At 40.7% G+C, this 25390-nt stretch overlaps 2 protein-coding genes across 7 annotated transcripts in view; one reads left to right on the top strand and one right to left on the bottom strand.

Moving 5' to 3' along the window:
* Positions 1-1463: 1463 nt before the first annotated feature.
* LOC140991968 (sodium/hydrogen exchanger 2-like) lies at positions 1464-8783 on the bottom strand. The gene is made up of 12 exons (XM_073462145.1): positions 8250-8783; positions 7429-7754; positions 7129-7266; positions 5858-6108; positions 4796-5013; positions 4512-4711; positions 3743-3832; positions 3575-3645; positions 3294-3461; positions 2872-2977; positions 2323-2439; positions 1464-2227 (listed from the first exon to the last, which is right to left on the bottom strand). Exons 1-12 carry the CDS (start codon positions 8554-8556, stop codon positions 1718-1720), a joined length of 2502 nt encoding a protein of 833 aa, XP_073318246.1. The 5' UTR covers positions 8557-8783; the 3' UTR covers positions 1464-1717.
* Positions 8784-10086: 1303 nt separating this feature from the next.
* Positions 10087-25390, top strand: part of LOC140991965 (inositol polyphosphate-4-phosphatase type I A-like) — a 44187-nt gene continuing 28883 nt past the window's right edge. For 4 of the 6 annotated variants that reach the window (XM_073462142.1, XM_073462138.1, XM_073462141.1 and 1 more), the window contains exons 1-2: positions 10100-10180; positions 22230-22320. The gene's annotated coding sequence lies outside the window, so the exon portion shown is untranslated. Of the gene's footprint in view, positions 10181-22229; positions 22321-25390 lie in introns of all 6 variants that reach the window. The other 2 variants (XM_073462139.1, XM_073462140.1) reach the window with 2 other exon arrangements.

The following is a 25390-nucleotide window of genomic DNA, read 5'->3' as shown; positions in this document are numbered from 1 at the left end:
TGACCGTGTAGACAAGTGAACCTCTCTCTCTTCATTCATACTCTCTCCTGAGCCACTCCATGCCAGCCTCCGGATGATTGGTGTATCATGTAGTCACTGAGATTTAAAATCCAGTAATATTTAGTTTATATCAGTTTTTAAAGCCTTGAACTTGGAAACTGTGCAAGTTTATGCAGTTTTATGTTCTTTGAATAGGCTGTTTTTCCACCTAAGCACTTGTTTTTGACTTTTTTATCAGCACAAAGTTAGTGTAAACAAGGAAATAAAGAACTGTTATGAGTTTTTGTCCCTGATACTCTCAGGCAGGGGTATAAAATGGCATTTATTTGCCAGGCGCCTGAAAAATTCCTTAGAAAAACATGTGTTAAGTGACAAATGATTGAATAAGTCGACATTGGGTTGAAACACTACCTCAACAGGTGATAAAATAAAACAAATACTAAAAGTAAAAGAACAAAACTGGATCGTTTTCCAACAAACCTCTCTGCGTGTGATCATCCTCTGCTTTAATTCATCTTCATATTTGCGCCGTAAGTCCCACTGATTATAATATAACCCCAATTTGTGCACTTTATGATGAGTTTGTTATTTTTCCTTTAACAAAAACTGTTAATTTCATACTGCGGTGACTTTCAGTAAATAATATAAACGCTGCTAATCACGGACGAACATCTTTTAATTAGAGCAGCTGAGCGTAATCAAGACAAACGCCTTCTCCCAGAGCAGAGTGCTGCGTGGGGAGCCGGCCGGCCAATGGGGAGGCTTTACGCTTAGTTAAGGTGATGAAAAATTACTTCTGCTGCTCGTTGGCTGATGCACACAATCTCACAATAAATGCCAAGATATTTTTATCCAGGAAAATGGTGCCTGCAATCATGAGTACACTGTAAAAAAATGCTTATTTTAGTAAGTAATTTAGTAAAATGCGATTTCAGTGCCGTTTTAAACACCTGGTTGTCTTTTGTTCTTCCCGGTTTTAAGTCTGCAGTCCAAGTGGAGTCAAGTTTCTTTAAAGACATCACAAAGCGTCGTACAGAAAGTAAATATTTTATGGATCTTGCTCCGTGTGCCCGGCAGATATAAGGACATAAACTCTGTAAGATGATACAGGGCGTGGACGGCAGTCAGAGAGTCGGATGATAATAAAAGGGACATTAACGATGGAGAGAGAGTTCAGTGCTCCATCTCCTCTTTCCTGAGTTTAACTGCACCTATGGGCCCTCCGTCTGGTTTTAAAAACGCACTGGTTAAATGCTTGAATCCAATATTGTGATATGAAACCACCTCCAAATGCATCAGGAAACCGGACTGGATGTAGATCCTGAAGAAATCTTTAATCTGTGTGAGACTAATGGAAAACAATTGACCCCAGATCTCGCTGATGGGTGTGGTGGAAGACTGCTCACCGGGGTCATGTGGTGCTCAGGTGTATTCACCTGTGTTGCACAGATGGGACGACGTCATGAGGTAAGGGAAGGTTTATTGTTCTTTATATTTTATTTAGAAAAGAGTAAAGCAACCCAAGAACAGGCAGATGACATCATGACACTTGATCTTATTTATATTTTCACCAACCTCTGAGCATTTTCCCTGAGATGCAGAACAAAGCTGTCGCTAATTCTTTTTGTTTTTTGCTTTTATAGCTCCACTAATAAAAGTAGTTCATCCTCCAGAGCAGCTCTGGAGTCGACTCAAAGTACTTCCTCTCCGTCCGTCATCATCTCCTCGAGCCTCGAGAGCCCTGTGACGAGTGTCTCAGCAGAGGATTTCCTGCTCCATTTTCTCTGGCGTCCTGGTTCTCAGGTACCCATCCACCAGGCGGAGGTAGCTGAGGAGGATTCACAGGTTCAGTTTCTTCTATAGAGTCAATGTGGTCTTCGTCTCCATGACCTGAGCTGCGCCTCCTGGGAGCAGGAACCGGTGCTCTCCGGCCTTTGAGACTAGAACCTCCCAGACGTCCAGGACCCCTCTCGTCCAAAACGTCCACCCCAGGAGAGGGCGGGTGTTGGCGGACCTCCTCGATGGTGTTCAGCCTCCTCATAGGGACCTGAGAGCGTATTGAGGAGCGTGGAGAATCAGCAGAGGCCTGGAGATGGTCTGAGAGACGGTCCACTTCACCACCACCACCGCCACCACTACTTCTTCTTCTCAGGGCAAACGCACTCTCCAGATTCCCTCCAGGCTGCAGGGAGTAATACTTGGAAGACTTGGGGATGCTTTGATTAGGCTGGAGGAGAAACAGGAGTGAAGGTCAAGCAGGTTTTCTGTTTTTTGAGGACATTATAAATATGATGCCTACATTCCCTGATTGTCCCCACCTACCATTTCACGGACACTTCCAGAACGGACGCTGCGTCTGATGCTCACATGGCGGCGAATCAGAATCTCCCTGGTCCGGCTGTCGTCGGGCAGATTGTATTTGTTGGTGTACGCCAACGTCTGGAAAACATTGAGATTTATTTCATGAGATACAAACACACGATACAAACACACGTGTGTTCTTCCGCCACTGAAAATAGTCCCCAACAAATCCACTATTTACTCATGCTAGAGTAACTATTGCTAAAAACTACAGTGCCCAGCTGATTTAGTCGATTAATGAGCATTTTATTAAAGAGTTAGACTACAGCATTATTGGTTTAGGTCTGTTAAAACTCCACATTTTCACATGCAAACTAAAAATGTTGTCTTTTTGTCACATGTGGAAAACTGCAGGCACACTAAAACATTAAATAAATGAAGTTTCAGGTAGAAAATCTCCCAAAAAGAAGCATAAAACTTCAATTTAAGTGGTAAAGTTGTCTTAAACCATATAAAAACAACACAGGAGTCAACATAATTTAAAGATTTCTCTTCAGATGATGTCGTTACCTTCTGTCTGATCTTGTACATGTTCTTCGACAGGATGTCGCGCATGTTGCTCACGTCAGCAGCCATGAACTTCCTCCTCGGTCGAGACGCCTCCTTCCTCTCGTCACTGATAGGAGGTGAGAGCAGTGAACGGTGAAACAGTGGGAGATATAACTGAAATGTAATGTTTGTTTTATTGCTATCGACGTTACGATGGTGGCAATTAAGACTTCCATCCGATGGGAAAAACAGCATCATCAGCTGGAGGCAAATTAGATTTCATGTGTTTAGCTGATGCAGTCAGTTAGTGAGCAGATACAGTTTCAGAGTCTTGGATGTGAAAACTCAATAATAAGTTTAACTTTTGAGTTACAGAGTTGAGCATCAGGGTCAGAAGCTATAGATATGAACATCTTTTAAACATACAGTCTTATAGGACGTACTTTAATGAAACTATAGATGGCGCCGCGCTGATGTCTCCCATCGGTGTGTCCAGTATCTCAATGGCGTTCTGCAGCTCCAGCCTCTTATACAGGGACACGATGCTGGACTCGGCCCGGTTGTCTCGAAGCAGGATACGCCTCAAGATGCGGTCATTAAACTTCTTAAACCTGACACAAACACAAAAGAGTAAAGATGAGTGGTTTATCAAAACACAATGAGTCAGTCAGTCTAAATCTGCAAGAATCCAGCTTGATATTGAGTAAAGAAAGAGAGACCGTACTTGTCTTTCCAGTAATAGTGGCTCCACTGTCCACACAAGTCCTCAATACCACAAACGACGTGCTCCATCACCTGAACAACACACATCGAGAAACAATCAGTGTGATTCACCAGCTCCAGACTGAATCCATTAGAGAAATGAGAGCTTAAAGTGAGAGCTGATACTCACCCTGGTGTGAATCTCTACGTTGATGGTGTGCAGGTCTTTGTTGGTTTTCCTGATGTTTATATATTCTACGATGGGACGGATGCTGATGCCCTGAGAGGAAGATAGAAAATATTTAAAAGGGGTCAGAGCAGTAATCAATAATCATTACAGGAAATCCACAGAAACTTGCATGGTCCCTGGATTTAGTTCAGTTGATTTCCTGTTTTATGTTGACAGATTTAATGCAAATATAAACCTAAAGTTGACCTGTAACCGTCCCTATTAGCTGGAAAACACTATGTGTCCACATCATAAAGTCTTACATTCAAATTTAATGACAATATCACAGAAAATGGACACTTAACACATGTTTTTCTGAGGAAACATCCAAAAAATCAATTTTATGACCTCAAAATACCCCCGCAAGACAGTAACAAGGGCAAAAACTCATTATAGTTCTTTATTTCCTTATTTAAACTAACTTCATGAGTATAAAATAGTCAAAAACAAAGTGCTCAGGTGGAAAAAAATAGCCTATTCAAAGAGAAACTCCTGAAATCACTCGTTGGCTGTTGCAGGCCACAGGGCGGGCATAGACGCTCCTAACAGGTCAAAGGAGGTGAAAGTCGTTAGGTCAGAGGGTTTTTTTGACGGATAAAAGCATAAAAATCAAAAGCAGGAATTAATGAATTAAAGGCATACATAATAAGGAAATGCACAAATATAAAAAATATATATAAATATAAATAAGAGATAAAATAAGAGTTGAGTCTCCAGTCAAAACTCTCACCTGTATGAAGACGGTGAATATGATCACGGCGATCGAAGCCGTGACGAACAGGTTCTTCCTGTTGATGGTATCAGGCAGGGTGAACACCAGGGCGAAGCAGATTGCTCCTCGCAGGCCTCCGTAGGCGAGTCCAAACTGGTCCTTGAAATTAAACGTGATGGTCCGGAACGGGTTGACGATCTGGCTCAGCACCAGAATGCCTGCAAGACGAAGCGGAGATAGATTTGACGAGCTAATCTGATTAATAGACGGAGCTTTGTTAGGATTTAAGTGACGGCTCTCACCGAGTCCTCTCCAGATGAAGGCGAACACCAGCGTGAACAGGATGTAGGCCCAGTTCCACTCGTGGTCGGTCGTTATGGTGACGACGCCCAGGAAGAAGAAGATGAGGGTTTCGGAGACGGTGCCCAGCATCTTGACAACATGGCGGATGGTGGTGCAGGATCTCTGGGAGACGTTCTCCTCCACGTAGTACTTCATGGTGATGGCGCATGTTATAAGCCTGCATGGAGGGACATTTGTTTAAAATTATTTGTTTAACTTACTTAGTAGTGCGCCTGATTCCCTGAACTAAATACAGCTCCTCCTCAAAATTATTGGCCATTTTAGCCTCCAACCTCTCAACCTCTACTTGTAATTGTTTTGAGTAACTGAGTTTTACCAACATTAAAACATTTTAATCATAACTATTTGAAAAAGGCATAGTCAAAAAGCTGAAATCAGGTTTTCTTTGCATATAAAAAGTTTTGTATACATGTTTTTGAGGCTTTTTTGGCTGATCCTACTTATATATATTTGTCTTTTTCTTTTATATTTGCCTTTATTTTTAGATCTTCTATCAACAAGATTGATAAATCTCAGTTTAGTTGTCTCACCTGGACAGTTTGCATTAATTTCTACTCATTTTTGGACGCGACTTGTTGAAATGTGTCAGGCACAGAAAGTTTTAAGTTTAATTGAGCTAAAAAAAAAACAACTACATTTTAAAAAATGTTTTGCTTCAGTGCACACTGTCCTATTTAGTGTCTTAATGAGTGTTGCACAAGCACCTTGTCAACATCATCACTTTTCCCACACATACAGTGATAATTACAGTGGAAGAGCAAGTTTGTACAAGTTGCAGAAACATCTAAACAGTCCAAAGGATAATGATTGTTATCTTTGTGTTTCGCTTTGTGTGCTGCAGTGGTGGTATGTAAGTTGGTACATTTACTCCAGTACTGTACTTGAGTAACTGACTTTACTTTCTGAAAACTCCCCATCCTATCATTCATTCACCTGTTTCATCTGATATTGCATTTTGCCTGCTCATGTTATTTAGAAAGTTGCTTTTGGCCTACACTTACGCCAACACGCTGGAGATGGCGAAGCACTCGGCCACCAGGTACGCCAGGTAGCTGTACATGAAGACGAAGAGCGGCTCGATCTGACGGACGTTGTGGGTGAAACGTGTGGTGAACGCAGCCACGAATCCAAACAGGAGGCCAAAGAGGAGGCCGCCGGCCGCCACCACAAAGAACCGGGCCGCTCCCAGAAACACATCAGTTGACTCAACAATGGGCAGGTCTGCCAGGAAGGAAAACATGTTGTAAAGTACCTGAGGAGAGAGACAGAGACAGAAAAAAGATCAGGAAAATAAAACAGATGAAAGGTTATGTGGATCAGGGATGTGTGTCAACTGCAGCTGTGTCGTCAAGCAGGTTTAACAACACTCTGAGGAATCTGCTCCATTCAGCTGTTGTTGAAACTGTTTATCTCTGTATGCTGACAGTTGTGTGCTAACATGACTAATGTCACTCCGCTGGCAACGCTGACATGCTTATTTATAAATTCTCTTTTGGGATTCACCCAAAGACGATCAGTGCCAAGGAGGGTTGAGTGAAACCGCCCTCTCAAGTGAAACCAGCCAAAGTAAAGTCAGGCCACACGACTGACAATCCCTTTCAACCAACAGTGAAGAACTGGACAAACTAGACTGAAGGAAAACCACAGGGGCCGAACAGATCGGGACTCTTAAATACACAGAAGTCATGTGACGTTGCCAAAATTCATGTTGATGTGATTGATGTTTTTATGTGATTGATGTTTTTATGTGATTGATGTTTTTATGTGATTGATGTTTTTTACTTGATTGATCTCTGAGTGTTATTCGTGCTGCTCTTTCTGTTATTAACGTTTTTTCTATCATTAATGTTTTTTCTTTGATTGATCTTTTTACTGTTATTGATGTTTTCTGTGATTGATGTTTTTCTGTGATTGACTGATTTTAGTGTGTTGTTTTTTCTTTTAAATTAGTGTCTAAGTACTATGAAAAACACATTGAGAGCTCTATCTGAATAAAATACATTATTAGAATTTTATTTTCAATGTGTATTTAAATTATAAGTGGTTGCTGTGGAGTCACAAGTAATGTAACAATGGCGGCCTGGAGGCATTCATTTTATGCATTTAAGTCACTGTAATGGAAACTTTAGGACCAGGAGAGGACTTCTAGACTCATATCAGGAGAATAATTCTCCATCCATATCACCCAGCTCGTTAGTATGCTGTGACTAGATGGCACAACAGTCTATTTTTATAGATACAGTCCAAACAAACAAGCATCCCCTGCACTCACCACAGTGACAGCATCGTTGAAGAGTCCTTCTCCAAATATGACTATATAGGTCTGTTCATTCACTCCAATGTCCTCAAACACATTCAGAGCTGCCACAGGGTCCACAGCCGAGATGATGGCGGCAAAGAGCAAGTTCTCCTGCAGGTGAGGTGACAGAGAAATTTCACTTTAAAATGTAACTTTATCTCTGATCCACATAAAACAATCACAAACATAAATATTACACACACTGCATCACCTTTGACCTTCCAATCAGAGGTAACCACTTCCTTTCTGACACCCACTATGACTCTAACTGACCTGCAGGTTGATATCCTGAAGTCCAAACACCTCAAACTGGCAGATGGCGAAGAGGGACAGCCCGATGCCGATGCTGTTCCACAGAGTTCCCACCACGGCGTACCACAGCACCGTGCCCACGTTCTCGAAGAACGGCCTGGTGGGCATGAAGTAGCCGTTGTCGAGGATGATGGGCGGGAGCATGTAGAGGAAGAAGACGTTGGAGCTGAGGACGGCTGGGGGCTCCTCTTTGACCGAGTACATGATGCCGCCGACGATAAGGCCGATGCCGATCAGGAGGCAGGACTCAGGGATCCAGATGGTGATTTTATGGTAAATGTGGAAACCTGGAGAAAACACAATGAAAACTCAGGCTGCTGTTTGGTCATTCTGTGGAGACTTCTTTTTGCGGTCAAGCTAACACCACACTTAGCATGCAGCTAAATCATGTTTTATAGAAAAACATCTTGAAAATGGTTTTCCCTGTGTTTGTTGAGTTGCAGGGTGGACATGTTTTGCTTGACATAGAAGGTTTTCAAAGTAAAAATTCAGTCAAACTCTCAGATTATGAAATTTCCTCTTAGTGATGTCACTTAAAGGAACAGTACAGTATTTTTTCACATCGTTGTGACAGGGTGAACCCATGACACTAAGGGAGGAAGGAAAAGTTTGCACGCATTTTTTTGCTCCTTAAACCAAAAACTTCTGAGATTTATGCAAAATGTAAAGTTTTATCTCACATTAATGTGAGAAAGGGACTGAAGTTTAACAGTAAACTTGTGGCTCAACTCTTCTTCCGTACAAAGCAATTTTTCTGCTCAACACAGTCATTAAAAACGTACCAATTTTGGCGAAAGAGGCCAGCAGTACCCAGAGTGTAAACTCAAAGGGGACCTGGATCCGAGGGTAGTCCATGGTGAACACAGGGAGGTTGGCCCTCTCCTCCTCGGGAAAGGCCTGGGGTCCATTGTCGAAAGGTTTGACAGGGTTGGCGGCGGGGAGGTCGGTTGTGGTGGCAGGTTTTGATTCCTGGAGCTCACATTTCCCTCCAACACAGCAGAGCAAGAGAAGCAAAAGCATGCAGCAGACTCCTCTCGGAGTCCTGACTTCAAACACAACAGAGGTTCCCATCTCAAGTATATTCAACATGAGGTTTAAAATACTGAAAACACAACTTCCAAAACATTGAAAAAAGTCTATTTGGTGCTTTAAAAGGCTAAAAAAGTACAATGAAAATGTGATTTAGGCCTTGAAGTCCTCAATATAGTCCAGTCCATGTCCACAGCTGTTAAATATCCAAGTTTAAATGGAAAAATGTATAAAAGTAGATCAAATTAAAGACAAAACAATCCTCCTTCAGTCCCAACAGGGTCCAACTTGAGGTGCAACTCACTTCTGGTTTCACCTGTTGCTGAACCTGCTTGTCACATCACCTCACTGCCCCGCCCACTGGGTGGAGACCATGTGGCCAACGCGTCCTCTCAATGACATGACAATAATGCTGGTATGTTCCTATTAGACGAATCCAACTCCTGCTCTGATTGAGAGTGAATCAATGTAGAAATTAATTAAAACAAACAAGCAACACAGCAGCAATGAAATGCAAGTTTTAGTGGCTGTGTTCAAACCTGCAACATCAGATAAATTGCACAAGATGGCGACATAAGCCAACTTTACTTTGGAGCAGTGGTACAACATAAGGAATGACCAAGTGTAAACAAGATTAAATGAATTAATCATTTTAAATAAAAAAAAAGGATTATACTAAAGTAAACAATTATGGTTCTAGACATGTTTAGTTTCAGCTTGTGTTCAAACTAAAACGGCTGAAGCAGAAACTAAAGTTATCAAGTAAAAGTAGTGGTGTAAAAAGTACAATATTTACCTCCATGTAGTGGAGTGGACGTATAAAGTAGCAGAAAATGGAAATACTCCAGTAAAGTACCTCAAAATGTACTTAACTACAGAACTTGAGTACATGTACTTAGATACATTCTATCACTGATATAATCAGTCATTTACATGCTATTGTGGCCTAGAAACTGTTGTTAGTTTATGACAATTTAGGTAAAAGTGAATATAAATGCCAGTAAAATGTACTTAAAGTATAATTTTAAGGTAAAATGGCCCCTGTGAGATTCATATTATTATTATTTTATATCATGTCAATAATACTAATATTATTGCATATTACTTTATTATTTATATGATTATATTGTTATTATTAGACTGTAATCTTGGATTGTTGATGCAATCACGTGCTTTTTCATGTTGTTCAGACTATTATATGGGCTGTTACTAATTTTATACATCACATCTTGTATGTTGTGCGTAAAACCACTAACTATAGCTGTGAACTAAATGTAGTGGATTAAAATGTACAATATTTGCCTCTAAAATCGTGTATAAACCAGCATAAAATCACTATACTATGTATTTAAATGTGGTATTTGAGTAAATGTAAGTACTTTGGGTTTAAAGGCACAAAATGGCGGCTATAATGAACAGCTTTATACGTGTTTTCTTAACATAAACATGAAATAAAACACGTTTTTCACAGTGTTGAGAGGAAGCTACGTGCTGCTGCGTACGTGCCTGCGTGATTACGCCAGCAGCGTGGCACGCAGGGGGCGTGGCCAGCGGCTGCCGACAGAAACACACACACACACACACACACACACACAAACAGTGCGGCAGTTGGAGGACACACTGCCCGTAACAGTTGGCTTTTATCCAAAATACGGATATTTTAACACAACGCGGAGCTGAACCGGTGAGTTAAGCTTGATTACGTGTCGTTTTAATTCACAATACGTGTGAAAAAATGACGTTTTTTAGCGGCTTTGTCGCTGTTAGCGTCTAAGTTGGGAGACGGAAGCTTTAGTTTGTTAGCTCGTACAAAACACACACAGACTTGTGTTTGTGGTGTGTTACACGTGAATATGTGATGGTAGGAAGCGGTGGAGAGCAGCAGAGCAGGACGGGACGTGGATAAACAGCAGGAAACACGTTAAAATAGAGGTTAATGTCGGTTTAAATGGCTGCAAAGTGGCATTTATTGTGGAGAAATCACCTCTGACAGGGTGTGTTGTTGTGTGTAAGTGTCACACTGCTGCTATTACGTAATAACATAGTTAAGAAAAGGTTGCATCTTCCTCAAGACTGTGTGTGAATGTAAACACACATTATTTATTTGCTATGTCATTAGTAGACATGGTTTTTTTGATGACATGGCAACACACACATGCATTTTTCCACAGTGTAATGTGTGTGTGAATGCTGATTTTTGCTGAGTGAGTGTGTGTCTGGATGCTGACTGATGCTGAGTCTGTGTGTGTGTGTGTGTGTGTGTGTGTGTGTGTGTGTGTGTGTGTGTGTCTGTGTTTGCATGTTGGCCACACATTTCACTGCAGTGTCTCTACTGGCCAAGCCATCAGACTGGTGTTGAGTTTCGCCGTGCTGGAGTCAAGGTCAGTGTTTGGACATTGATTTTAGGAGGGGCTGATGATGCTCTTCATGAGGAGGAGAGTGACCTGCTTCAAGATGAGGCCCTCACCTGGGTGTGTGCGTGAGGTATGAGGAGCTGTGTGTGACCAAAATTATGTATGAGCGGCTGCGAGTGACTAAATCGAGGGCAGAAGTGGCTTCGGGTGGGGAGGTACCAGTAAGTCGACTTATATAATTTGAGAGTTGAATGTGTCGCAAGTTGTGTCAAAGCTTTAAAGCGGGATGATAGTTTAAGTAGGGTGCAACCAACCAATGATTGTCTTAAAGGGGCAGTATGTAATATATGGCCTGACTTTTACTTTAAAACCATTAAAAAATGAGTTAACAGTATCAGGAGAATGTAAAGAAACAACAGTGTTGACGATATGTCAAAGTGGTCTATGATAGGGCTGCACGATATGGTCAGAAAGTGATACTGCAATTATTTTTGACAGATATTGCGATTGTGATATAATTCATGGTTATTATGGATGATTAAATTTTACATCATTGAAAAACTAGCAAAATCATGATGATGTGGCATTTCTCCCCGTCTCTTTGTAGCTTTGTAGGCCAGAGCGTCTACAAAATTTCACTGTTTTGTGACACATTTTACCTTCATAAGATAATTGCAGTTCTTGTGATTTGAATATTGCACTTAGTCATATTGTGATTTCGATTATTTTGCGATTAATTGTGCAGCCCTAGTCTATGACGTGTGTTGCAGAGATGTCTCATAATACCCCTTTGTACCTTATGCACTGATATGACACTTTTTCTTTACAGTACATACATAGTCATATTAGACAATAAATTGTATTGACAGACTACAAAATATCCTGCCTTCATTACATATCTGTATGTATGTATGTATGTAGTGCTGTATCGTAGGCAACTGGACTCGTTTCAGTTTCTTGAAGACGTTTCACGTCTCATCCAAGAGGCTTCTTCAGTTCTAACTAACTGGAGGGGAGCTGCAGGCTTTTGGCCTTATAGAGTCGTTAAGGACACGTGTGAGCTCTGAGTTTCAGAGTCGTTAGGGCCGCTTGTGGGTCGCTGACCCAACTGGCCTTCATGTGAGTCCTGACACGAGGAGTTGGCTCTAAATTTAAGCTAGTTTCTAGAGCTTTAAATCGGATGCCACTGCCTTTGTTCAGAGAGTGAAGCTGCCTCAGGTGTCATCATGCGCCTTAAGCTTGATTAATAGTCCTTTGTTATGGCATCTATGTGTAAAGGCTCCATGCATGCACTGTGGGCTGGCTGGTGTGTACTTCTTTATAAACCACCTGAGGTACATCAGCTTCATTAAGTTTCTGAAGCTGGGTGAAATTGTTGTAGGTGAAGACAACCTTAAGAAAGCAGATGAAAGGCCCCACTGTAGTGTTAACCTTCAGATGTTTCGGCTGTCTGCACAATGTGTGAAAGCATCATGGCCTCACCGCTGCCTCAGATATGTCACTTTGTCTCTTTGCTTTGCACCATTAATTTAAAACATCTCCCTCATCTGTTGTGTACTCCATTTAGTCCAGGAAGCTCTTCACTTCAACATAAATTAGTGCTCGTCACTCTCTCTGCCTCGCCAAACCGAGCAGTCATTCCTTGGCTCAGACGAGCTGGTTTAAGGGAAAAGCACATAATAATGTTAACGAACAGGCTTCAGCAGCATGCTTTTATTTCACTTAGCCAGTAAGGGTTGGAAATCTACTCGCCTGAAGTCAGTTCATACTTGCCCTGATACAAATAGTTTTATTTATCAGCAGTTTAAAAGAGGCAACAAATATCCTTCATACCGACAGCTCCGGAGAAAACATTGTGTTTGTTTTTTTTGTTTTTATTTCAATTGGTCATTTAAGAGCTTTATTGAGCAAAAATACCCCCAAAAATGTGCTGGTTAGTTGTAAAACCATGGTGGAAAAAAGCAAACACCAGTCGGGCTGTATTGCAAGTCAGGCAGGTACTTTCATTATCGATTAATCTGCCGATTAGTTTCTATATAAATCTCTCGATTAATTGGATTTTGTGTACTTACAGTCTTAAACATCTTCACATTTTAAATGCTGGAACCAGAAAACGTTTGACATGAGAGCCTGAAGCGATCATCAGTTTGCTGTCAATCAACTTATTGATTAGTCTGCTAATCGTTGACTTTAGTGAAGCATATTGTTAAGTCGTGGGTCACTGACTCTGTCGGATGTGTATTGATCGAATGTGATTTGATCAGTAATCACATGGTTAGTGTTGTCCTCTGTGTCCTCCGTCATATTTGTGCGTGTGTGTGTGTGTGTGTGTGCGTGTGTGTGTGTGGTGACTCATCAAACTCTCCCACTCATCTCAGGAGGGTCGAGCAGCAGCAGCAGCAGCAGCAGCCTGTTGATTCATCCTCAGCTGTGTCCTCCTGCGTTTTCTGCCTGTCTTGTCATACAACATGTTTGCAGCCAACACGTGTGTGTGACAGCAGAACACATGTTCGCCGTCATATTGCTCGCCTGCTTTTTAAAAACACAGAGGAAGTGGAGCGTGGCGCTGACATAATGAAGAGATTCAGTGGGTCGGTAATGAGCTGTGTCATCCTCTTCACCAAAATGGATCGCTCAGATCAGCCTCGTCCGGTTAGAGTCAGAGAGCATGTTACTAAACTCCTCTGTGGAAATGAAGAGATGTAGTCGGAGATAAGTTAAATAGTATTAATAATTACATAATAAAGACAGTAGATTGTTTCCTAACCGCGAACAGAAGATAATACGATAATTAAGTAAATGTAGGGCTGCAACCTGGTTTTTTTTTCATCATTTTAGTGTCAGAAACAACCTCACAGAACCCATGATGACGTCTTCATGTCTTATTTTGTCCTCCTACTAGTCGAAAACCTAAATATATTTTGTTTAATATGATAGAAGAGAGAGAAGAGTTAGTAAACCAGAAAATATTCACATTTAAGTGGCTGAAACACTCAAACAATGGCCAAAATTAAACGCAGATATTTTTCTTATTGACTAATCGTTGCTCTAAATAAAAGCTTTGAATGACAGGAAAAAATGGGACATAACTACATATTTTTCAATTACGCATTCTAGTAAAGGAAGAAATGAAGCAGCGATACTCCGATTAGGACGACTGAAGTAAAAAATCTTCGGTCTCCAGTCGGGACGCTCTGACTAACTGTACTCTAACTGACACTCAGCTGATGCTTAATAATTGATGAGCACTGGGGAAAATGGAGAGGCATCAAAAAGACGAGTGAAACCTCTGTGTGTGTGTGTGTGTGTGTGTGTGTGTGTGTGTGTGTGTGTGTGTGCCAAAGATAGGACCACCACCACATGGAGCATGGCAAACAACGTGATTTGTCTGTGTACGAGTCAGTCCACTGCAAGAAATATCTGTCCTATGAAGCATTTTACTACTGTAAAAAATACATGATTTGTGTTGCTCCAGTGCAGATTTAAAGTTGTTATCTACAAAGTTGTTTTGGATCAAAATATTGTTGATACAGCTGGGGCAAGGCAATGTATCAATATTATCTTGTTATCTTGATATGGTCTTTGATTTGGGATTTAAGTGTTGTCTTTTCCTGGTTTTAAAGGCTGCATTACAGGAAAGTGATGTCATTTTCTGAACTTACCAGACTGTTGCTGATGGTTATTGATCAAAAATCTCATTGTGTTATCTTAATATTTTGTGAAAGTACCAATAGTCATCCGATATTAAGGTATTGTCCAGTCCTAGAGACAGCCAAACCAAATGTTATGTTGTTCCTCTGAATTAATTCAGAAGATATGAATATCAGGATTATCCTCATAGGTGTAGTGCAATTTTGTCTTTATAGCAATAGATTGTTTAAATAAATACTGGCTGTTGGAAGGATTTGGTGTCCAGCCTCAATATTTTTGTAGTATTGACAATATTAATCGCCACTTAATCTTTTCATTCATTTTTCAAGCAAATGATGTTAACGATTCGTTAGTTCCAGCTTCTTAAATGTGAGGATTTCCTGCTTTTCTTTGTCATTTATGCCAGTAAATGAAGCATCTTCGGGTTTTGGACTGTAAGTTGGACAAAAGAAGCAATTTGAAGACATTTTAGAGACTACACAACTAATCGTGAAAGTAATCAGCAGATAAATCAATAATGAAACTAATGATTAGCTGAAAGCAAGCATCAAATGTCAAGACACATTTTGTCATCATGTTTACTGACTCATTGATTGGATAGTTCCTGATGTGCATCAGTGTTTCACCAGTTTAAGTGTTTTTCTGGTATGTCTGCTTTGAAAACTTTTGACATATTTTGTGAAACTTATAAAAGAACTTTGTAGAAACATTTATTGATATTTGTCAAATTAACTTGGATGTTATATTGGCAGAAAAAAATACCAGAAACAATTAAAAAAACCCTGAATAATCTCCCAGGCCTTAAGTTATGTTTTCATTTACTTATTATGTCCCATCAGCGGTCCAAAATTCAATATATTTAGCTGAGAAATACAGCAGATCCTCACACTGGAGAGGCTGGAACAAGCAGTTTATTAGAAACACCTAGCTAATGCAGCGTAATGCAATAAATCCAAGTTATAATGTTCATTTTTGGAAGAAGTGTTGGCTCAACTTAATGGTTATTTCACAGGCTGTAGTGTTGTTGTAGTATTTTAATGACAGGTGTCTCTATTATTTTGTCCACCCCATGAGGGTAGGTTAAGTAACAGCAGCATCGTCTCTTCCACTTGGGATTGATGCAGTCCTGGTGGAAGAGACGGTTGTGTTTTTGCTGCAGTCCAGGCAGAGAAAGAGTTAATTGGCCTCGAATGATTGGGAAGCAGCGAGCGAGCGAGAAAGAGAGAGAGTAAAGGGTGAGGAAGAGAGAGAGAGAGAGGGATGGGAGGCAGGAGGAAGAGGAGAGGGCGAGCGCTGGCGGCAGCTGCAGTCTCTTTGCCTCGTGACGGCGGCTGCAGCGTGAGTTTGTTTACATCCGTCGGCAGCAGGCAGAGCGGAGCAGACGTCCTCGGGTATGTGTGGAAACTCAGGCTGCCGTCTGTTCAGCCGCTTTTTAAACCATCATCAACCAGATCTGGTCCGGTTTTATGTGCTTAGAGTGACATCTGAGCTGCGTTTAGGCATTTGGGAGAAAATGCACAATCATGCTGTATGCTAATAGGTTATCTTTTAGCCAGTCGAGGAGTTCATTGCTGTACTTCTGCTGCAAATAATAACAAAACGATGCTGGACTGAGAGGATGAAGGATAGTTTTACTGTCACAGGTGTTCAGACAGGTGCGTTGTGGTTTTCACTTTCTAAAACATCTCTGTTCCGTTCATCTGTGTATTAATCTGTCAATTAATGGAAAAGAAATAGTGAAATAATCCTGATTGTCTGCTGTCATGATTACCAGGGATGTCTTCAAATTGCTTGCTTGGTCTGACCCACTATCCACAAGAGCTACTCAGGTTACTCATGCAGTATTTATTTGCCTCCAACAGCCAGATTACTTTACTGTAAAGTAGCCGTAAACTAACGAGCAACGGCACGCAGCAAGGATGTATGTTCGGATTCAGGTCAACCTTTGAGTCAACTCAGCACTCACCAGAGACTTTGGTTCTCTCAATGGATCGCTGATGCAGTCAGGTTGATAAACAGGAGTGAAGATAAATCCGGTTTTTAATCCCAAAAGTTAAAAAAGTCATCTTAGAGCTCCTCTCTCGTCGTTATACGGCTCCAGATCAGAGCAGAAACTGATCTGACTCCAGGTGTTTATTCCTCCAGAAGGTCTGGCACTGAAGTCGATCCACTAATTGATTAATCGTCTAATCGTAAAGCAGAAAATATCGACAATTAAATGCTTGAACTTGTGAATATTTGACATTTTTATCACTTTTAAAATGACTTAAAGGATCAATAGACTGACCGTTTCAGCTCTAGAAGGAAAATTAGGAGGGGGTTGTTAATACCTTCTTAAACGTGCTTGACACAGTTATTGATCCTAACCTTCTGACCATTATTTTCTCAGCTTACCAGTTTGGAGTTGTGGCCTACACTTCTCTGCTTGCTATCAGCTAAAGCGTATGACACAAAAAGCAGCAACATCCGACAGAATTGGACATTAATGTGTACACGTTTGACTTTTTATTACTTTTATTCCTTCTCTTTTCTATCTTCTCTTAGATTCTCGTTTGATATTAATGTGTAGTTTTGTATTGGACGGATGTAGACACGAGTGGATCTGTGAGGATTTAGAAAAATGTTTGACCAATAAATTTAGTTAATGGATTATGACTGAAAAGATATCCACAGTAATGAAATATATGGTACTTGCTCCATAATTCTTATTCGAACTCTTGAATGTGATCCAGATGAATGTTTACAGTGTGAAATTCAAATGTAAACCAGAGCCTGAGAAAATTCAGCTGGGCTGCAAGTGCACAAAAGAGCTGTGTCACACCGACTGGTCAGTGTGCCAAGGTAGATGTGGGTGTACACGCCTCGTCCAGACACGAGTAAAGTTAAACCAGATATTTTAAAAGAGATAACTGTTGAGAAAGAGCAGCAAGTGGAGCAAAACATCAGAGCATCTTTTATATAAATACATGGGCATTTGTGTGTGCTTGTGACATACTGTTTTGGGTTGTCAGCTTGTCTTTTTGAAGCGAGGACGCCCCGCAGCCCTGTGATGTTAAACATGATGCCACTGACTAACGAGGCAGACAAATGTCCGTCCTGGCAAACGGCAGCTTTGTGGCACAGATGGCCAGAGACTCAATCACTGGCCTCTCATGCTAACTGGGAACAGAGACATGAGAGAGACTTGTTAGACAGCTCGTTTGATTCTTAAATGGTTCATTTTTGTAAATATATTTACAGTCCAGAATGTGATGGACACCCTTTTTCTAGATTGAGTGTTTTCTGACGTTTTTCAAGTACTGAAATGTTTCTACAGATTCCTGCAGTAAAATGCTTATTTTAAGAACCGGTCCTGGTACTTTCTATTGGGCCTTTGTGACTCCATCGAGGTGACTCACTGCTAGGAGTCACATTTTGTTTTGGTTTTGGTTTTTGTCACCTAACTCTGATGATTCATTGGCAGATGCCCATATCTTCTCGGGCCAGTTGAGGTCATGGTCACATAGATCTGTTTGGTAGTTTTCTAAAAAATCGGCACCTCATGTCGCCTCAAAATTATCTTTTACAGAGGCAGAATACTTCTGTCAGGGGGTTTAATCTTTTCACATCTTAGTCGTTGCAGAAACTGGTTTGACTCAGGTAACAACGCCTTAAAATACTGGAAGTGTTGTTTGTATTAGGGGTAGCACCATGAAATGTTGCACAGATCTTTGATGAGTTGTAATAATGTTGATGATCCCCTGACTTTTCATCTAATGACATTCCCATCAATTTCAGCTGTTCTTTATTAGTAATGCTGATTAGAAAATGTTAGCATGCTAACACGCTAAACCAAGATGGCGAAGGTGGTAAGCATTATACCTGCTAAACATCAGCATTTTAGTTTAGTTTGTTGTTATTTCAGTCATGATTGCATGCTAAACATTTAGAGTTAGCATTTAGCTCAATGCACAGAGGTACCTGAGTGCTACAGACACATAAAGCTGCTAGCATGGCTGATGACATGTGGTCCCAGATTATACTGGATGCATATACAGACAATTGTGGACAGCAGACACCACGTATGGGTGGTAGTAGCACACATAGGCAGATGTACACCGTACGTTGTTGTAGTATAGCCGTCACAACAAATTCAAGGTATGTGGATGTCCATACAGAGCCTACGTATACAACCCTTGTCCCACACATCCATGAGGATGTGGAAAGTATCATTCCTGCTTTATAATTCTTGTTGAGAATCAGCACTAGACTAGTCTGATTTACCAGATGTAGACCTGGTTGCTAACGGCACAAACATGAATAAGCTAACAGCTGTCATCTTTTTCTTTTGCAGGGATTTATACATTTTAATGCCAGGACTCGCCTGTCCACATGCAAAACAAGTCTCCCCTGGCACTGTTTTTGGAGGGGCATCATCGCTGCTAAACAGGATTGTGATTTAAAGACATGCAAACAACCCAGAGCGTTTTTTATTCCCCCTATCACAGAATGAGACTTGGTGCAGCCAGACATTTCTCCAGCCCTGACAGGATGAGACTAGACAAAATGACTGAAGGTCAAAGATAAATATTCATTGGGATACTCAACAGAATATCCTAACTTTTGTGGCAGACATCCTCCGAAAGTAGATCAGGATTAGATCGTGTTCTGTCAGTGCTGATCCAGCATGATTAACCACTATTGCTCATCGTCCGTGCTCTGTTTGGCAGACTGACTTACAAGTTTCCCTTTATTGCATCAGTAGGGAAAATATTGGAGATCCTTGCGATTGACCTCGCACCCTTAACATGCTCATCGAGTCTCTGTAGAAAATTGGTAGTGACAAGAGTGTGAACATCCAAGATCACAGTCTGGGTGATCTGTGTTTTCATAAGTCAGTCTCAGCGAACCTTCAGCTTAAACCTTCTGTTTAATGTCAGCAAGTCTTCATTGATTACTTCCTTCGTGTTGTGGAAACTGTGCTTGCGGTTTTTCCTCAGAGCCGCCAGTCTGAGAGAGACTCGTAGCTTGTGCCGGCCATCTCACTTCTGCTTTCGCCTTAACGCTTCAGACTCTTGGTTTTTTTTCCTCCTCCTTCATGTTTGACCACAAAAGACGCCCCCACACTGACTTAGACGGCCTCATAAGATTTGGTTAAAGTGTGAATGTCTGTACATCGTGACATCCTGCGCTGTTGCTATACTTTTATTTAAATTTTGTAGTGACAGGAAATCCCACAGATGTTCACTGAACAGTCGTGAGCAAGAACGCTGTCAAAGCTGCCAGTATGCAAGTTGACTCTTTCTTTGCAGTTTCACCTATTTTAAGTTCTTTGTCAACATTATCAATACATAAAATAGAAAGTTGTGCATCTAGTATCAAAGTAATGTCTAATTACACTTAAAAATCTTCTAAACATTATGCTTTTTACTGCAGACCGGTGAAGTTATCTCTGTTTTATTATTTAAATCAACCAAGAGTGAAAGTGATTCTGACCTCTGTCAGGTGGCTGCTGAGTTTCATAAGGGAACTCAGTGGTTTGTGTGTTTGTTGGTCTTTGTGAGGAACAAATAGAGTTTAAGACTTCTTTCAAGACTTAAATCAAGTGAGGGTAAGGTTTGGATTCTGGCTCATTGACAAGCTCTTAAAGGGGGTGGTGGGTGAGAGACTTCAAAAATACGTAGCTCAAAGTAGACAAAGGTTATTGTTATTTAAAAGTGTCCTTTGCCATGATTGTGGTGATATGCGTGCAGCCAGGTGTTTGTGCAACACACACACAAAATCAGACTCAAGGTTACACAAAAACTCTGGTGACACTTCCTGAAACAACAGAAGGAAGTGATGCTTACTTGAGCAAGAAGAAGTTTCACACTGAGGTTTGTGCTCTGCTTTTGTACCTTCGCTGACAGCAGTTGAAAAGTTAACTTTCGAGGTCGATCACATTAACTTTGTTAACAGATTGTACAGTTTGTCCGGCCTGTACTGGAACATTACGCTGCGTCTGCGTTTCTGTTTCAGCTCGGTTTGATTAAAGCTGTAGTCCTGCTTGATTTGCAGCTGGTTGCAAAAGCTGTCAGTAAGTTGTAACGCAACTGTAAAGTTTTACTCATGACCACATCCAAACAGATTGCATCACACCAGGTGTTACTGTTAGCTGTCCGTTAGCTAGCTTGCTAATACTTGACCCACATTGAGATTGAAGAGTAAATGAGTTAAGAAAGAAAGATTTTAATACATTTCGTTCAAACGGCACAAAATACCTCAATTTACTACACATGCTAATAGCATTAGCTAGGCTAGGCGAGTTTAGCTTAATCGGATATTTCCCATTCATTCTAAACTGGACGAATGCTACTAACTCTGGAACACATATTTCTACATGTATGCATATATTAATAAAACAACGTTAAATGTATATTGACATATGATTTGTGGTTTAATTTAAGTTTAATACAGATTTTGACACTACAGTGACTTCCTGTTTACACGGTTGAGTGTTTTTGATTGGACAGCTTCACAAACATTGTGAATTAATAGATAAAGTAGCAAGATTGGAGCAGAAAAACTCAAGTTTTTCTGATATTTTAAAGCAAATACCTCAAAATCAGTATGTCATAATATAATATGGGGACCACATTATATTTGTACTTTGGAAAACACTTCAAAAATCATTTATGTTGTGAAAAATGATGACAGATGTGGGATTGGTTCCTTTTTCATGGCATTGAGCTAAAATTAGCTACACTAAGATCATAACGTGTATGACTCACATGTATCAGATCCTTAAAGACCTGAAAATGATAGTAAGATATATATTGATATTAAAATAACTGAATCCAGCCACAGTATTGATACTGTATTGATTTATTGCTCAGCTCTTCAGTATATTTAGAGCTGTTTTCCAGAAAGGGGGAGTACAGGAAGTCGCTCAGCTTACAGCAAACGTCAGGAAGCTGGATTAATATCCTCGCTGGTTTTATTTGATGGACTTCAAGCTGGAATGGAAATAGTAATAATGTTTGAGTCATGAATATTCAGTCTGATTTATACAAGGTCACAGAAAGGCTTCAGTGGAAGCTGATGTTAGATATCTTTTATAGTTATGAGTCATTTTCAGTTTAATTCTCATCAGAATGAAACAACAAGCCGGTGATGTTGCCGAGAGTGACATGGCCGAGAGTGAGGGGGAGAAAGTGTGTGTGTGTGTGTGTGTGTGTGTGTGTGTGTGTGTGTGTGTGTGTGTGTGTGTGTGTGTGTGTGTGTGTGAGGGCGTGGGCGATGCTCATTTTCATGTGAAAAGGGCTACAGCTGCTCCGTCCCTCTAAAGAAATTATTCATGCTTTATTCTAATGCCGATCCCACAGGGGTCCACACACACACACACACACACACACACACACACACACACACACACAGCGAACAGGGAAATCCTCTATTATTGGCTCAATCGAGCTACATGGGGGCAAATCTGCTTTTGACAGTGCTGCTCTGTCGTTTCTATTTTTTATTTCTTCCTGTGGCAGAAAGTGAGCGATAACAGCCTCTCAGCTAATCCTCACCGGACTTGATGTTGATATAACTGACAAAACAGACACACCTCACGTCAATTCAGTCTCACAGAGATGAAATGATGAAGATACAAATAAAAACAAGCTCGTAATGAAAAGAAATCTTGACATTTTCTGTACAGTTTGCAGACATCTGAGCTGTCGTTTCATCTGTAAAATCTGCCGTTTCATGTCTCTTCAGTTCCTGAACTTCTGCCGGCTCGTCTGGAAAATCCTCCTCGCTGAACCTGGAACAGCTCACTTCCTCCTCTCCTTCATCAATTCAATAGACTGTGAGTAAAATGATGAGAGACCCCACGAAGCTAACACTCTTAACACCCTCAGAGTTTCATATTATTACAGCCGCATAGATTATTTTGAGTTTGAGTTCAACTTGTTCATCTGGTTTGTTCCTCCATACAGATCCTTATTTCTGCCTTCAATGATTGATAGGGTTAGAAAACTAGTTGAACTAGAAAGCCCCTGTGAAGCACTCCACCGAGGCTGCAAAATACCTTTAAATTATTATTTAAATAATCGAAAAGTTTAAGGTTTTTTATGCGGTACATGTGCAAGATGCGGTTTAGGTGCAGTGGCTCATGAGGAAAGAGTAAAAATGCTCATAAATGTTGAGAAATCCATCATGAAAACCTACGTGATAAACATAAACTAATCAGTGGAGGCGTAGATCTAACTTCAAAGTATTTTTTATTGAAGTATGGATTATTATGAGACTAACGATGACTGTTAATTTGTTTCTGAACTGGTACTGCTCATAACTGAAGCTTGGCGTCTTCACAGAGAGACTCTGATAAGATTTGACAACTGTAATCAGATATTGATTGATTTGATAGATCATTTCTCCACATCGGAAACGAGTTAGGCGACACTGATAAGAACGTTTTGACAGCCTTGTTCGTTGAAGGTCTAAACTGTCAGTAAAACCCGAGATAAAGGACGGAGATGTTGGACAGCTGCTGTGCAGTCGCCTCACGTTGTACATGTCAGCCTGAGCACAGCAGAGGCACTTTTAACTTCATTAAATCTATTAATCCTTTATACTCTGTTTTCAATTTCAGCCGTACCTGTGTCTGGTTGATATTTATGTGACTTTTCATAGTCCAGCAGTTGTTAAAAACTTCTACATCGCGTAGCGTCCTGCAGGCAAAACAGTGGGCGGTAAAAAAGTTTCAGAAAGGTCAGAAATCCAGAGAGTTTGTTCTGAGTCGTGCTCCAACAAAAGTCTTGTTCAACTCTCGTTTTTTAAGAAACTTCTCCAGTGTTTTAGCCTCTTTCTGCTGTCGTCTCACCCACCAAAGCATCAGAATTAATTAGAAAATATGTAATATCTTCTGACACAAATGAGATGTGATTTTACATAAACCAAATAATTGAATAATCCTCTTGTATTTCTGTTACAGGCTGTGAGCTGTAGCAAAATACAGCTATGAACAATCCAAAAGGATTTTAATTACTGAATTTCATCCGTAATCTCTTTAAGCATCGCTCTAAATCCCAAACCAGCTTTGCAGCACTGCTGGATCTCAGTCAGACTCACTGTAGATTTATTATGACTTGGGTGTGTAATGGAAACTTGCTTCTTCACAGACCGTCTTAACTCTTTAAAGTCCGATATCATACTTTTTATAGCCAATGAAGTGTAGAGATGTTGGAAGGCTGGAACAGAAATAAGTTGGCCGTTGTTGGCTTTGAACTAGTCTGCGCTACGCAGAGGTCATGGATCTTTATTAAACATTAACGAAAGAACGGCAGCCATCTCCTGGGGTTAAGAGAGATGAAAGCCTGTTGTATTGATCACAAGAAAAGTCTCCTCAGATAGATCTCTGCCTGCTTTTGATGGTGGTTCAGAAACAGATATTTTATAGATGGTGAAGAAAAGTGCAGAGGACGAGAGAAATACTTTGCAAAGTTTCACTCTAGCTTCATAGCTTCTCTGCAGTCTCGCCTTAGACGAGGATTAGCCAAGAGATATTTGATGTGTTCTGAAATGGTTAAAATTCACGGTGTAACATAAATTATAGTTTGAGACTCTAAGTGCTGTATTGGACGTGTTTCAGTTTCTTCAAGACGTTTCACCTCTCATCCAAGAGGCTTCTTCTAACCAACTGGAGGGGAGTTGCAGGCTTTTAAACTCTGTCGTTAAGGACACTTTCCTGCACAGACGAGTTTTGAGTATCGAGGCGCAGGTCCATCACCGGCGCTGTAAAACTGGTGATGGACCGACCAAAAGTGCTAGTGGAAAATCGGCACGTCATAGTGAATATTTTGCAACGATTAATCGATTGTCAAAATGGTTGCCGATTACTTTTCTCTCAGTCGAGTAACCAATTAATCGACTCATTGTGCAGCTCTATTTTCTTAAGTCATTTTTCAAGCAACAAATCTCAAACCTTTGTGAGGATTTGCTTCGTTTTCGCTGTTCATACGTGATTATAAACTGAATTTTGGGTCTTTTCTTGATTGTGACTGGGACCATCATTGGACATGAAATGGACGAGACATTCGTCACACCATATAGTTATGAATTTCCTCTATCTCAGTTGGTTTTGTTTACACTGAGAACCGGTGAACCTCAGTGGTATGTGGTTGAAAAACAAATGTAAAAAAGGAAGTCTATAGTCAAACACCATCTGCTGCGTCCTCGGTTGATAAATAAAGTTATAGGATGTTGTGTTTATTTTATTTTGAGTCTTCCTTCTGCTGTTGGATATGGTGTGAAAAGCCTCCAGGGTGAACCAAATTTAGAAGAACGAGCCGTCCTCGTCTGAGACGAGATGTGACCCGACACACTACCATACACAAACATTCAGAACAAGAAGAAACGTGTGGTGTGGTGTGATGTCTTCAGAGTGTGAAAGGCCTCTTGGCAAAGAGGAAGCTGTAAAATGAGGTTTCACCATGTATGGTCAACTGGACTCTCACTCTCACGCAGTCTGTCTCTCTTTGTCCCGAGCTGTCTTGAAATTCAGAGACGAGCTTCAATCACACTCGCATACATTTACACACAACGTATACACAAGCAGAGCAGACGAGCGTCATCTGTAGGGTGAACATTCATGGTTATAAAACCTGAAAACAGGTTGTTACTTCCTTTTCTCTTCTTCAGACGTCAGAGGAAGTTGCGGCGACCTTCAGCGCAAACTACACGATTCTATACATGAGCTATTAATGGCTTGTTAAAGCTTCTGTTTAAATATCTCATTTCACAACACGCAGCCAAAATACATCTTGTTTGAAAATCTCTCGACTGATATATTAAAAGAAGCCTTTCCAACACGTCCTCCAACCTAAACACATTCCCAAACGGCTCACATTAGTCGAGATTAAAAGTTTATTCCTGAC

Source organism: Pagrus major, chromosome 24, assembly GCF_040436345.1.
Source record: "Pagrus major chromosome 24, Pma_NU_1.0".
Taxonomy (NCBI): domain Eukaryota; kingdom Metazoa; phylum Chordata; class Actinopteri; order Spariformes; family Sparidae; genus Pagrus; species Pagrus major.
This window is presented reverse-complemented; position numbering and strand designations above follow the sequence as displayed.

Coding starts and splice junctions, on each gene's coding strand:
- LOC140991968 (XM_073462145.1), bottom strand. CDS start 8,556: ATGTTGAATATACTTGAGATGGGAACCTCTGTTGTGTTTGAAGTCAGG. Junction 4,712..4,795: donor CTTCATCTGGAGAGGACTCG/GTGAGAGCCGTC, acceptor TTCGTCTTGCAG/GCATTCTGGTGCTGAGCCAG. Junction 2,228..2,322: donor CTGGAAGTGTCCGTGAAATG/GTAGGTGGGGAC, acceptor TTTCTCCTCCAG/CCTAATCAAAGCATCCCCAA.